Here is a 16006-nt window from a genome sequence, read left to right as displayed (position 1 = left end):
GAGGTGAGTCATCGAACAACGGAACGGTCCACGCAGAGAATCCCCGGAGATCGTCCCCACGTAATTACATCCTTATATTCTGACCCATAAGAGGGGCAGTTTGGGCAAGGCTAGGGTTAGAATAGCATAGCTGACAAATTCACCCAAATGTATATTCTCGTGTACTTTCTTTTTCTCTCTCTTTTGAAATTCCCATTGTGGGTAACACACGCCATAATGTGTTGGCCCGTTATACTAAGTTCTAATCAATAGCCTATAATGTGTTTTGTCTATGTGTATCTTTTATCATAATTTTAGCTTTTTAATAAATAAATATTCAATTGAGATTGGTGTGGTACGAATTCATTAGTGGGACCCGGGTCCGTGCAGATTCACGGGTTCAGAACGAGATTGTTCAGAGGCAACTGGTTAATTAGCGGCTGTTGTAAAATCGATATTCTGATATTCTATGGAGTTAATTTGGGAAATAGAAACTCAATAAAAACTAGTTTTCCCATGGTGCCCCAGGTTAATAATTGCTTGATTCAGTTAATCATGTAATTAGAAACATGTAACCATTCGATGAGCAACAGTGACATTAACTAATACAACGTCACGACAGTGGTTTGTTAACACAGTATCTAAAGGGACAGATGTATACAGAATTGAATCTGTAGGTGTCCAAACTTTGACTGGTACTGTATGTATGTATGCATGCATTTTATTTTAAAGGTAGGGACATGGATCAGAAAACCAATCAGATTCCAGGAAATCTGTACAGATCCTTGCGAGATGGGGATGTGCATTATCATGCTGAAACATGATGTGATGGTGGCAGATGAATGGCACGACAATGGGCCCCAGGATCATTGTCATTCAAATTGCCATTGATAAAATGCAATTGTAGCTTATGCCTGCCCATACCATAACCCCACCATGGTGCACTCTGTTCACAACATTGACACTGCTCGCCCACACGACGACATACATTCATACATACCGTGCCATCTGCACGGTACAGTTGAAACCAGGACTCACAGCAGCGTGCCAGTGGGCATCAAAGGTGAGCATTTGCTGTGGTCAGGTCAAGACCCTGGTGAGGACGACGAGCACATAGATAAGCTTCGCTGAGATGGTTTCTTGCAGTTTGTGCAGAAATTCTTTGGTTGGGCAAACCCACAGTTTCATCAGCTTTCCGGTGGCTAGTCTCAGACCATCCCGCAGGTGAACAAGCCAGATGTGGTGTTCCTGGGCTGGCGTGGTTACACATGGTCTGCGGTTGTGAGGCCGGTTGGACGTACTGCTAAATTCTCTAAAATTACGTTGGCGACAGCTTATGGTAGAGAAATGGGAATTCAATTCTCTGGCAACAGCTCTGGTGGACATTCCTGCAGTCAGCATGCCAATTTCATGCTTTCTCAAAACTTGAGACATCAGCAGCATTGTGTTGTGTGACAAAACTGCACATTTTAGAATAGCCTTTTATTATCCCCAGCACAAGGTGCACCTGTTCAATTATTATGCTGTTTTATTAGCTTCTTGATATGCCACAATCTTTTTGTTGTTGTTGATAATTAAGCTGTGTGTGTGTATGGAACACTTCTGGGATCGTTTATTTCAGCTCATGAAACATGGGATCAACATTTCACATGTCACGTTTATATATTTTTGTTCAGTGTATACATGGGATATGGCCTAGGGGTTGTTTCTATACAGGGCCAATGGAAGGATGATAACACAGGTAGGGTAAACTTTCTCACCGATCTCCATCTCGATGAAGGTGGCCTCCTCGGGGAGTGCGCGCGGCAACACGCCCGGGTCACTAAAGCTGGTCCTCAGCAGCATGGCCATGACGAAAAAGAAGAGGAGGATAGCGAAGACCGGGATGGCAGGGGACAGGTGGATTGCCAGGTATGGGCACCTGCAGATGTGACAAGAGGACCATAGATTAATAATATTCCAGCACCACACAACTCTCTCAATGTTGACTGAATACTCCATAGTGAGTGATTATAATGTCTCCTGACCCCTCCTGTCTCAACCTCCAGTATTTATGCTGCAGTAGTTTATGTGTCGGGGGGCTAGGGTCAGTCTGTTATATCTGGAGTACTTATCCTGTCTTACCCAGTGTCCTGTGTGAATTTAAGTATGCTCTCTCTAATTCTCTCTTTCTTTCTCTCGGAGGGCCTGAGCCCTAGGACCATGCCTCAGGACTGACTACCTGGCCTGATGACTCCTTGCTGTCCCCAGTCCACCTGGCCGTGCTGCTGCTCCAGTTTCAACTGTTCTGCCTGCGGCTATGGAACCCTGACCTGTTCACCGGATGTGCTACCTGTCCCAGACCTGCTGTTTTCAACTCTCTAGAGACAGCAGGAGCGGTAGAGGTACTCTTAATGATCGGCTATAAAAAGCCAACTGACATTTACTCCTGAGGTGCTGACTTGCTGCACCCTCGACAACTACTGTGATTATTATTATTTGACCATGCTGGACATTTATGAACATTTGAACATCTTGGCCATGTTCTGTTATAATCTCCACCCGGCACAGCCAGAAGCGGACTGGCCACCACTCATAGCCTGGTTCCTCAAGGTTTCTTCCTAGATTTTGGCCTTTCTAGAGAGTTTTTCCTAGCCACCGTGCTTCTACACCTGCATTGCTTGCTGTTTGGGGTTTTAGGCTGGGTTTCTGTACAGCACTTTGAGATATCAGCTGATGTAAGAAGGGCTATATAAATACATTTGATTTGATAATGTGATTGACTCGTGAAACATTAAGCTAAAGCAGGGTAGTTACAGTACCATGTGATTATTCTGTTTAGTTATGATGATGCAAATCCTCATGAATTGTGAGTGGAACATTTGAATTTCACATCAAAACACACTCAATATCTGATTAGAAAAAATATGTATTTACATGGCCCAGGAGCAAATCTGTGGCAGCACAATAATACGGCTGAGAAGATAACTACACCAGAGGTTGAAGAAGCCCTCGTCTTACACATGAGACTATTAGAATCCCCTAATTGTCAACGAAAGCGCTGCACAAACAGTCGGCACTAAGAAACAAGCCTCTACACGTCCTTGTAGAACGGTGTTCAGAAGTTGTTTACTGACACAGCATGCAGTTAAAACAGTTTGGTCTGCAACCCTTCCCTAGGGCTTCACACACACTGCAGCCATGGCCCAAGAATCAACAACAGCCGGAGACCATGTTTACACTTCTAAACGCTCTCACCCTCCGGAGGGGGGAGGAGCAGTATTAACACGAGTCCAATTGGCACGCCTAAACTGTAAAACTGCCAATAGACTCAGGACGCCACTCTGCAGCCAGGACGCCCCACAACAAAAAAATCCCCTTTTCCTGTCATGGTGGCAAAGGCATTCTGTAAAGTGCTGCGGCAGATTGGCAAGCACCACAGGCCACTGCATTGAACTATTAATAGAGAAGCTGCTCTCCTTCTTCCCCGTGTGGAGAGATCACACATCCACAATGTAAGAATATATATCTATAGTACCAGACAAAAGTTGACAACTACTCATTTAAGGGTTTGTCTTTATTGTTACTATATTCTACATTGTACATCAGTTGTGTTGTGACAAGATAGCCCTATCTTCTGTATACCACCCCTATTTGGTGAAAGACCAACTCCATATTATGGCAAGAACATCTCAAATAAGCAAAGAGAAACAGCAGCATCATTACTTCAAGACATGAAGGTCAGTCAATTCTGAAAATGTCAAGCACTTTTAAAGTTTCTTTAAGTGCAGTCGCAAAAACCATCATGTGCTATGATGAAAAACTGGCTCTCATGAGGAGCGCCACAGGAAAGGAAGAGTTACCAGAGTTACCTCTGCTGCAGAGGATAATAGCCTCAGAAATTGCAGACGAAATAAATGCTTCACAGAGTTCAAGTAACAGACACATCAACAGTTCAGAGGAGACTGCATGAATCAGGCCTTCATGGTCAAATTGCTACGAAGAAACCATCACTAGAGGACAACAATAAGAATAAGAGAGACTTGCTTGGGCCAAGAAACACGAGCAATGGACATTAGACCGGTGGAAATCTGTCCTCTTGGACTGAGTCCAAATTAGATTTTTGGTTCCAACCGCCATGTCTTTGTGAGACGCAGAGTAGGTGAAAAGATGATCTCCGTATGTGTGGTTTCCATAGTGAAGCATGGAGGTGGTGTTGTGATGGTGCTTTCTTGGTGACACTGTCAGTTATGTAAAACTCAAGGCACACTTAACCAGCATGGCTAACACAGCATTCTGCAGTGATACACCATCCCATCATTTGTTTTTCAACAAGACAATGACCCAACACCCCTCCAGGCTGTGTAAGGGCAATTTGACCAAGAAGGAGAATGATGGAGTGCTGAATCAGATGACCTAGCCTCCATAGTCACCTGAACTAAACCAAATTGAGATGGTTTAGGATGAGTTGGACCACAGAATGAAGGAAAAGCTGCCAACAAGTGCTCAGCATGTGGCAACTCCTTCAAGACTTTTGGAAAAGTATTCCAGGTGAAGCTGGTTTAGAATGCCAAGAGTGTGCAAAGCTGTCAAGGCAAAGGGTGGCTACTTTGAATAATCTCAAATATATTTTGATTGAACAATTTTTTCAGTACTACATGATTCCATGTGTTATTGCATAGTTTTGATGTCTCCACTATTAATCTACAATGTAGAAAGTAGTGAAAATAAAGAAAAACCCTTGAATGAGTAGGTGTGTCCAATCTTGACTAGTACTAATATATAACACCTCCCTCTTCATAATAATCACATTTGTAATGCCATATAAGCTGTGCATGATGCATTATAATGTACTGCTCCCCATGTGGAGAGATGTATTATGATAACATGTCCTATGAACACCCTCTTCATAATGCATAAGCACATGTATTACGCCTTATGAGCTATACATGACGCATATAATTCCATATGACGACAAAATGGGAAAGTATTACCACATCTGGTCATACAGTACAGGCCAATGTCCATGTTGGACAGGTTGATGAGTCTTGAGTGTATTTCACAGTGTAACTAGTGTAACAGGATATAGGTTTGATTATGCAAACGGAAATTATTTAAAAAAACACCTGATTTTTTGTGGATCCTGATGTATAAAGATGGTGGATCTTCCTACAAAATCCCAAACATAATCAATCCAAGAAAATGCGTTCTAGTTGAAAAACAAACTTTCTCCCAAATCAGTCTGGTACCCATGCACAAGGCACGTTTATGATGGAAGCCCCAGACACTGACTGGTTAGGCTGGTTCTGTCATATTCAGTTCCCATTTAAAAATGTTGAATTTCCTCTTTTTGTTTGGGTGCCATTTTATGCTGACTCAAATACTCATACATCATAGTGAAAATGTTCGGTAAGAGGGAGGGGTGTAGCTACAGTGTACAAGAGTGAGTCAACAAAACACAGGGTGACAAAGTCTACCTGTTCCTTTCACATTATGGAGATTGACTTGACTTCAGGATTTATTACTTTGAACTTAGTGGGGCAAAAGGCACTATGTAGATTGGACAGGTAAGTCTGCATACAGGTGCTATACGTTTCCACCCAGTACCTGTTTAATAGTCTGGTTCCACATCTGTTTGCGCTGTGTCCAACTCCTTTGCTTGACAATGACCATAGGAGTTGGAAAGATGGCACAAACAGATCTGGGAACAGGCTACATTTTCAACACTAATGGAAAAATTAAAAGGAGCAGAGATCCAGCCAATCAATATACATTTCCACTAGATTAAGCCCTGAGGCAGATGGACTGAGCTATATATTTGTTTTAAATAAAAAATGCGATAAACCAGTCAAATTTAAGCATGGCTCTTTTCATTTTGCTGTTTCAGTTTTCATCAACAGCGTAATTAATCACGTTCAGACTCAACACTCATTGTCAGATTCTGTGTTCAGTATTATTTGCCTTCTGAAAATCTCTCAATATGATCAATGCAGCCATTTTTGTCTCAACATCAAATCCTTGCTGGGTTATAATTAAGCACCTTACTGTGATTTTTAAAATTGATAACGTGGTGAAAAATAAACAAAAATAGCAATTTCTCAAGCAAGAATTTTGCTAGGACTGTCTGGGAGTTGTCTGGGTGGGGAGGGGAAAACTTGAAAACTAGCTGTTATTGGCCGAGGGGTTTGGAACTCTTATTGGTCTATTAACTAAGGATGTCTCTGGACCTGACAGTTCATGCAGCTTTAGTATTCTGATAATGGAGTTCTGGTAGAATCCAGATTGAGGAGAAATCTCCACACAATGCAACCCTGACCACCTCCTGAAGTGGTCAGACAGATCTGAACACAATCAGACCACAAAGCAACTTGTGGGTCTAGACCAGTCTTTTCATTGCAAGCTTTGTGTTCTGATAGCCGAAGTCGCATGTAACTGTAGACACAACCTAATTTACCACCTGGGGATATCACAAGGCAGGCCACAACTACATCCCTCCAAAACAGGCATTATTTTCAAACAGATCTTACACTTAAAAAATCAGCATTATCCTAATTTTCACAATTTAGCAATACTATTCCAACCTCAGTGTGGAAAAATATATAAAAAAACAGCTAATCTCAATTTTTGACTGCACTGGGCCTTTAATATGTTGTCATATATTCCTTGTTTGTTCTTTCTCTCCCTCGTTATCATCGGTGAGAATGGCTCCCCAAAGTAGACTATATTTATGCCCTCAGGTCATCTCAAAATAACATCAAACCAAGTCATTGAGCAACAAAATTCCTTTAAGAAATCTAAATATGTAATTTCTCTTAACTATCCCTTTAAAATTGGGCCTTGAGCCCAACCTGCATGCCATAGAACCTGTACAATTTGTCACACACTTTCCTAACACATGAGGCTTGTAACAGCCAGTTCTTTGAATACATTGATAGCAGAGCTAACATATCAACCACTGGCTCTACCTGGTATAAATTATAATAGGTAACAGATGCAGAGTAAACACTTTACTGTTACATTTTAACTGGAGGGGGAGGGACATTTGATTGAGGGCTCTCTAATCTAGACTTTAAACCATTTAACTTCACACTCAACACTGATAAGAGGATAGGTACAGGACTTGTTAAGTAACAAGAACTAAGAAATTATATTTTTTTGTTGAGGTGTCCATGAAATTGGGAGCAATTCTCAGTTTGAGACTTATCTGCCCAATTTCCTGCTTTTTAGCCCAGGACTAGGCTTAATCTGTGTCTGGGAAACGGGCCGATCATGTATTTCAAGAGTGGAGATGAGGAGAGGCGGAGACGTTGCAGCCTTAAAAAAAAGTCGAACCAAGGAATATGTCATGCCTTAGCTTTGCCACTCCTGACATTTGCCTTCACTGAGTATCTCATACCAAGCCTTTATGAATGCATAACACCGGCGCTAGCTGTCTGTTGGAAAGCAGAAGTGAATTATGTACTATACTGCTGCGCTAGCAGATCTGCAGTAGGCCTGCTGTGTAACCTCTCTCTTTTGTAAGCTTTCTCTCTCACACACACACACAGTAAACAGTTCTCTGACCCAGGAAAGAGTTCCATAATATTCACCGCTGTATATTCTGACCAGAGTCCCTAGTGATCTCTAAGTCACAGTCATCTCAGCAACAACTGGGGCATGTTCTGCAGGTAGTATGTGATTCCTTATTCTACATGTCATGTTTGTTCTAGACATAAATCTCCTATCTGAACTTACCAAGGTTTGTGCCCGGTTGTCTTCATGACATATTGGCTTGAGACCAAGAATGGCCACAAGACTAAAAGTGCTGTCTGGACATTGCCCTTTGAACAATAAGAAAGAAACCCCAACCTACAGTAAGGGTGCAGTTTAAAAAAAATAACACTACAATTGGTTACTCAGCTTAAGGACAATCAAATAAACCAGTTGGAATTGAAAACTGTCTGATATTAATGTTCAGAAACAAGTTGTAACAGTGGAGCAGAACAAAGTGATTCATTAATAAATTAGATCACAACGATGTGATTACACGAAATACCACACCAGTGACCTCTGACAGAGAGGAAAAAGGAACATAGTAGTGTGGAGAATCAATAAGGACCCAACAAGCCACTGCAATACAACGGCTGCGTTCCAAATGGCACCCTTTCCCCTATAGTGCACTGCTTCTGACCAGGGCCCAGTAGATCAATATCTACTAATTGAGAAGGGACCGAAACCGTAAGACCCAAAATGCTGCCAGAGTGGCTATGAGGCAGTACCGCACACCTGAGTCCTTTATAGAGATGACAGACATCTCATGGGAGAATGGTGGCATGTGTCTTCCATTTCAAAGCACTTGGGAATGGAGGTGAAAAACATGTAAAGTCTCTCCCCCTAGCTCACCTCCTGGACTTGAAGTACAGTTATGAACAGGATAATTTCACTGAAATTCACTCTCCCTATAAACAAAACCTTAAACAAATATTTTAGGGAAGAAAGACTACTTTATGATAATTGGAAATAGATACAGTTGTTCTGAATATGAAATCAGGGCACTGACTGGGTTGTGTTCGTTAGACACCAAAATTAAGAAGAAAACAGACAACCAGGGAGACTACCTTTACCTGTTCAATCATAAAACACATTTAATTTGCTGATTTAGACACACACAGAGGGGAAGCTGGATACCCGGGGGGACCTCAGGTCTGTTACTAGATATCCTCTGGCCAGAGTCACACTAAGGTCAGCACTTGGCAGTGCAATCTCTCCCCCTCCCGAGCCACACACACACACACAATATTTGAGGGATCTGACCGGGAGAAGCCAAGGGCCTCTCTGCTAGACTAGCCACCCCCATGAGGACTTGTACTGCAACAGCCAGGCCTTCAGTTCACAGAGCCAAATGACTATCAAAGCCTGAGCCTGTTCATTTAGCATCAAACAGAAGAAAAAAATACAGAAAATTAGGGACCTGGACCAATAAGAAATGCTCATTTCTGTTTGTTGCAAAGCATACAGAGACCACACAATCCTATTGTACGAATCAATGCTGGAACAAGGAACAAAAGCATGGAGATCGCTTCATCCTACAATTTGTTTCTACCAATTTGGCTCATCTGTTTTGTGTAGGTGTTGCTCATTAGTAGGGCAGCTACTCTTCAGGGGGAGCCTCCCTCACTACACTGCTTATCAGTGGTGATAAGTAGAGGTTTACCCAGTTGGTTGGTTGGTTGTTCTTGGACTGGGTCCAGCCTGCTCAGGAGGACACTGCCTCTCTGTCCTCCAATCTATGCCCTGTTGCTACTTTTTAATCCAAAAACTAACATGAAAGGAACCTGGCCCTAATGCAGTGAATTGATTCCCAAGGAAGATGTGTGTGTTGGATCTTCATGGACAAACATCAATATAATTAGTGGGAGGAGAACTAAGCTGGATCTCCTAGAGTAATGTAATCGTAGGATTCCTCTAAAGTTGTTGACCCTGAGCTGTCAGAACTGGGTTGTGATTTGTTAGGGTACATAAAGCAGAACAGTGTGCAAACGAAAATGGAAAATGAACACGAGCCTTTGTTCTTGGCCAAGCTCAGATAGGACCGCTCAGTTGAACTCATTCGGTTTCGGATTCGGATTCAGACGGTTTTCTTTAGTTTGGTGCCTAAAGAACGAACCCATGGTTAGATCTGTCTCCCCTCTGAAAACAACTACATATATTCCGTGTAAAGAGTAGAGGTCGACCGATTAATTGGAATGGCTGATTAATTAGGGCCGATTTCAAGTTCTCATAACAAATTGGAAATCTGTATTTTTGGACACCGATTTGGCCGATTTAAAAAATGTATTTTTTAACACTTTTATTTAACTAGGCAAGTCAGTTAAGAACACATTCTTATTTTCAATGACGGCCTAGGAACGGTGAGTTAACTGCTTCGTTCAGGGGCAGAACGACAGATTTTCACCTTGTCAGCTCGGGGGATTCAATCTTGCAACCTTACAGTTAACTAGTCCAAAGCTTTAACCACCTGCCTCTCATTGCACTCCACGAGGAGACTGCCTGTTACACAAATGCATTAAGTCAAGGTAAGTTGCTAGCTAGCATTAAAAAAAAATCTATCATAATCACTAGTTAAACTAGTAATATCATCAACCATGTGTAGTTATCTAGTGTCCTGCGTTGCATATAATCGATGTGGTGCGTATTGTTGCTCCAATGTGTACCTAACCATAAACATCAATGCTTTTCTTAAAATCAATACACAGAAGTATATATTTTTAAACTTGCATATTTAGCCAAAAGAAATCCAGGTTAGCAGGCAATATTAACCAGGTGAAATTGTGTCACTTCTCTTGTGTTCATTGCACGCAGTCAGTGAATATGCAACAGTTTGGGCTGCCTAATTTGCCAGAATTGTATGTAATTATGACATAACATTTTGACTTATAGATGCCACCCGTTAGATAAAATACGGAACGTATTTCATTGAAAGAATAAATGTCTTGTTTTCGAGATGATAGTTGGGGCGGCAGGGTAGCCAAATGGTTAGAGCGTTGGACTAGTAACCGGAAGGTTGCAAGTTCAAACCCCTGAGCTGACAAGGTACAAATCTGTCATTCTGCCCCTGAACAGGCAGTTAACCCACTAGGCTGTCATTGAAAATAAGAATTTGTTCTTAACTGACTTGCCTAGTATAACTTTAGACCGTCCCCTCGCCCATACCCGGGTGCGAACCAGGGATCCTCTGCACACATCATCAACAGTCACCCTCGAAGCATCGTTACCCATCGCTCCACAAAAGCCGCGGCCCTTGCAGAGCAAGGGGAACCACTACTTCAAGGTAGTGACGTCACCGATTGAAACGCTATTTAGCGCGCACCACCGCTAACTAAGCTATCCGTTACACCTAGTTAAATAAAAGGTCAAATAAAAAATAAAATAGTTTCCGGATTTTACCATATTAATGACCTAAGGATCATATTTCTGTGTGTTTTCATGTTATAACTAAGTCTATGATTTGATAGTGCAGTCTGACTGAGCAATGGTAGCCAGAGCGATGGGTAACGATGCTTCGAGGGTGACTGTTGATGATGTGTGCAGAGGGTCCCTGGTTCGCACCCGGGTATGGGCGAGGGGACGGTCTAAAGTTATACTGTTACATAGGCAAGTCAGTTAAGAACAAATTCTTATTTTCAATGATAGCCTAGTGGGTTAACTGCCTGTTCAGGGGCAGAACGACAGATTTGTACCTTGTCAGCTCAGGGGTTTGAACTTGCAACCTTCCGGCATTCATTCAAACAGCACTTCAGTGCTTTTTGCCAGCAGCTCTGCTGTTTATGACTTCAAGCCTATCACCTCCCGAGATTAGGCTCGTGTAACCGATGTGAACTGGCTAGCTAGTTAGCGGGGTGCGAGCTAATAGCGTTTCAAACGTCACTCACTCTGAGACTTGGAGTGGTTGTTCCCCTTGCTCTGCAAGGGACGCGGCTTTTGTGGAGCGATGGGTAACGCTATTTCGAGGGTGGCTGTTGTCGTTGTGTTCCTGGTTCAAGCCCAGGTAGGAGCGAGGAGAGGGACGGAAGCTATACTGTTACACTGGCATTACTAAAGTGCCTATAAGAAGGTTAACGAAATACAAATGGTATAGAGAGAAATAGTCCTATAATTCCTATAATAAGTACAACCTAAAACTTCTTACCTGGGAATATTGAAGACTCATGTTAAAAGGGACCACCAGCTTTCATATGTTCTCATGTTCTGAGCAAGGAACTTAAATGTTAGCTTTCTTACATGGCACATATTGCACTTTTACTTTCTTCTCCAACACTTTGTTTTTGCATTATTTAAACCAAATTGAACACGTTTCATTATTTATTTGAGGCTAAATTGATTTTATTGATGTATTATATTAAGTTAAAATAAGTGTTCATTAAGTATTGCTGTAATTGTCATTATTACAAATAAATATATATTTTTTAAATAAATAAAAAAATCTAAAATGTAAAAAAAAAAAGTTTTTAAATCGGTATCAGCTTTTTTTGGTCCTCTAATAAATCGGTATCGGCGTTGAAAAATCATAAATCGGTCGACCTCTAGTAAAGAGGATGCTACACCAGCGATGATTATCCTGACCAGTATCCTATTGGTGTAAACCATGAAAGTACAGCCATCAAAAGTGGTTTCCATCATTGTTTCCTTACTCATATAAGACTAGTAGTTTAGTCTACAATATTAGTAACATTCTTGCTAAATGAGGAATGTCAAACTGTCGCCAGATACAACAGATAATCACAGACCCTCTGTGTCCAGCTGCAGAATCTGTCCCATAGATGATCCATGGCAACCTCATTCCATAACTCCATGTGCTGTAGCCAACGCCTATTGTCAAGCCATACAGTCCATAATGGACATACAGTACCAGTCAAAAGTTTGGACACACTTACTCATTCAATGGTTCATCTTTATTTTTACTATTTTCTACATAGTAGAATAGTGAAGACATCAAAACTATAAAATAACACTGTGGAGGCCAGGTCATCTGATGCAGCACTCTATCACTCTCCTCCTTTAGCCTTTCACGTCTGGATTCGTGTTGTACATACAGTCCAAAGAGCTCATGGGACAAGGCCAGATCCATGGGAATTGGAGAAGTCCTGTCTATTTTTACGTGATTTTGACTTGTCTGGCCCATGATCATTTTAAGATTTAGACATCTGTGTGTTAGGACAGGTATTCCCATTGCGCGTACCCGCAAGTAAAAATGTGATTCACCTCCACATTTTCAATCCATACATTTATATTTTCCAATGTGAGTAGCCACGTTTCACTGCCAAAAATAAAATTAAACCATCTAGTGTTCAGCGAAATAACAATGTCAAATACAGGTAGCCTAGTCAAATAATTCCAATTCCATAATTCCGTAGCTGCTGCTCTTTCCATTTACTTGAAAATTGATAAATGGTTAAATAAAATTTAGCCCCGCATCCACAGAGACACATACCATCTCTACTACATCTCTACAGATAATCTCTAATTATCTTTGAAAGAAAGTTTCTTTTTTTGCTGAGTTTATGTGCAAAAGTACTATCTGACAACTCGATGAAACCTTCACAACTCGATGAAACCTTCACAACTCGATGAAACCTTCACTCTTGCGCAGAAATTTAGAAACCAAAAATGCCATTTTGAAAAATAAGCCGAGGGAGTTTGAGTGAGAATTAAGACGACTTTCGAGTAGTAAGACATGTATAAAAGCAACAGATCCCATTAATAAGGGGCTAGAAGTGTCTTATATGGTGAGCTACCGTGTGGCTAAGCCAGGCAAGCCCCATACTATTGTGGAGGACTTAATTATTCCTGCTGCTGCGGATATGGCTGGGACAACGTGGGGGAAAAGGCCAAAAAACTATACAGACAATGACTTCACCAAACAACACTGTTTCACGACACATTAGTGACATGGCAGAAGATGTTTTGAAACAATCACTGCTTTGCATACAAGCCAGTGAATTATTTGCAATACAGCTGGATGAGTCAACAGACGTGGCGGGCCTGGCACAGCTCCTGGTATATGTCCGTTACTTTTATGGGGGGTCAATTAAGGAAGACATCCTCTTCTGCACACCACTGGAAACCAGGACAACAGGAGAGGATATTTTTAAAGTACAGGACAACTTTGTGACATTAAATTGACTTTGGTGGTCAAGATGTGTTGGTATCTGTATTGATGGCACAAAAGCCATGACAGGGAGACATAGTGGAGTGGTAACACGCGTGCAAACAGTTGCTCCCGACGCCACTTGGGTAAACTGCAGCATCCACAAAGTCTCTTGCTGCCAAGGAAATGCCTGACAGCTTGAAATAGGTTTTGGACACTACAGTGAAAATGGTTAACTTTGTTAAAGCAAGGCCCCTGAACTCTTGTGTATTTTCTTCATTATGCAATGATGTGGACAGCGACCATGTAATGCTTTTACAACATACAGAATTGCGCTGGTTATCAAGGGGCAAAATATTGACACGTTTTTAAATTTTTTTTTTATTGACACGAACTTAAAGTTCTTTACTGGCCATAATTTTCACTTGTCTGACTGCTTGCATGATGTTTCTCACACTACTGGCCTATCTGGGTGATGCTTTTTCTCGCCTGAATGATCTGAATCCAGGATTACAGGGAGTCTTCGCAATTATATTCAATATGCGGGACAAAATTGAGGCTATGATTAAGAAGTTGGAGCTCTTCTCTGTCCGCATCAACAAGGCCTTCCATCATTGTATGATTTTTTGTGTGCAAATGAACTCAAGCTTACAGACAATGTCAAATGTGATATAACAGATGACAAACAACTGGATTCATTATCCCTTTCATGCCAGTCCACTTACCGATATCTGAACAAGAGAGCCTCATCGAAACTGCAACAAGCGGTTCTGTGAAAATTGAATTTAATCAGAAGCCACTGCCAGATTTCTGGATTGGGCTGCGCTCAGAGTATCCTGCCTTGGCAAATTGCACTGTTAAGACACTGATGACCATTGCAACCACATACCTATGTGAGAGTGGATTCTCGGCCCTCACTACCATGAAAACTAGAGGCACAAACTGTGTGGGGGAAATGATTTAAGACTGAGACTCTCTCCAATACAACATTGCAGAGTTATGTGTATCCTTTCCAGCACTCCCTTCATTAACCTGTGGTGAGTTATTCACAATTGTCAATAAACAAATAAGGTTTTATATGTAAGATGGTTAAATAAAGAGTAAAATTATTGATTATTATTATTTGTGCCCTGGTCCTACGTATAAGAGCTCCTTCTCACTTCCCACAAGCCGGGTTGTGACGAACTTACACTCGTTCTTAAGTTTAATAAATGTATTTTATAGTGTGTGTGTGGGGCAGGCGAACAATGATGGCAAAAAACAACATTTGAGAGTGTGCTGACCCTAGTGCTAGAGGGGGTATGCAGCTGGAGGTTAAATGTTTGTAGGGGTACGGGACTATAAAAAGTTTGGGAACCACTGTGTTAGGACATTTAATATTTTTTGAGATATAGTATAGTGGAAGTGAAAGATCCCAGATATCACTTCAGTTTCTGATAGAGGAGTGACTAGATGTTGGTTAGTGGTAGTGAGCTACTCTCTCAAACATGCCTCCTGAAAAGCATGAAAACCACTGTGCCTCTTTCTTCAGCAAATTGTCATTAGCCTGTCAAGGGGCTAGATCTGATATGGCTCAAATTGCTCCGTAATGGAGAGTTTTGAATTACAGCCCTTGTTCCCCAGCTCAATCTCTATGTTAATATTCTGGCCTCCCCATGAGAGATAATTATGGGGCAACTGTAATACGAACGTAGTGTGCTAACGGCGATCTGGCCATTAGTTACTGTTGGGCCTGGTCCAACCTCAGGCGCTAAACTAGTGGGATCAGCAATATCAGTCTCCACTCTGGCCCCGGGGCGAGACAACAGTTCCCTATGTGGAGATTCAGAGAACATGTTCTGTTCATTATGCCAAAATGTTTCAATAACGTAAAATAAAATTGAGCGTTATTGATTGGACGATTCCAGATACAGCCCCTCCCTGTTTCGGTCTGTTTTCTTACATTTGGTGCCTAATGAACACGACCCAGACTCCCTTTGAGCGCACACAGAGATGGAAAGGGCTGCACATTTACTGTAAGGCCAGAGGCCCCAGGGAGCTACAGTCTGCAGCCACTGCTGTAGCTCCTCAGCAGTCCACTGGATAATTACATTAGGCCAAGAAGCCTAGCAGTGACAGTCCCTGTCCAGTAGAATTACTTGGTAAAACTTGATTCCAGCTGTTAGAATATCATGCATTACATTTCATGGAGGGAAACATTTTGTCATCAGCCTGGACACTGGACCACTTTTCCTTGAGGCCCCCATTATTATTTTTTTATTAATTAATGATAAATCTGCAACAAACAAAAACATATTTAGACAGGCACACTGACAAGGCATTGCCCGAACTGCTCTTTGTTTCTGGGGGGGGCTATGGTTTCACTCTGAAACCTCAGTTGTAAAACACCTGGCCAGCTAGCTCCACCTGCCAAGTCCAATA

General features: G+C 41.7%; 1 protein-coding gene across 2 annotated transcripts in view; it reads right to left on the bottom strand.

The window, feature by feature from the left end:
• LOC110488959 (palmitoyltransferase ZDHHC9) overlaps nt 1-16006 on the bottom strand; it is a 42921-nt gene that overhangs the window by 25310 nt on the left and 1605 nt on the right. For both annotated transcript variants that reach the window (XM_036943122.1, XM_036943123.1), the window contains exon 2: nt 1740-1900. In XM_036943122.1, coding sequence (XP_036799017.1) covers nt 1740-1900 — 161 coding nt within the window. The remainder of the gene's footprint in view (nt 1-1739; nt 1901-16006) is intronic.

This window comes from Oncorhynchus mykiss, chromosome 14, assembly GCF_013265735.2.
Source record: "Oncorhynchus mykiss isolate Arlee chromosome 14, USDA_OmykA_1.1, whole genome shotgun sequence".
Lineage (NCBI taxonomy): Eukaryota > Metazoa > Chordata > Actinopteri > Salmoniformes > Salmonidae > Oncorhynchus > Oncorhynchus mykiss.
Note: the sequence above shows the minus strand (reverse complement) of the source record. Positions and strands in the feature narration are given on the sequence as shown.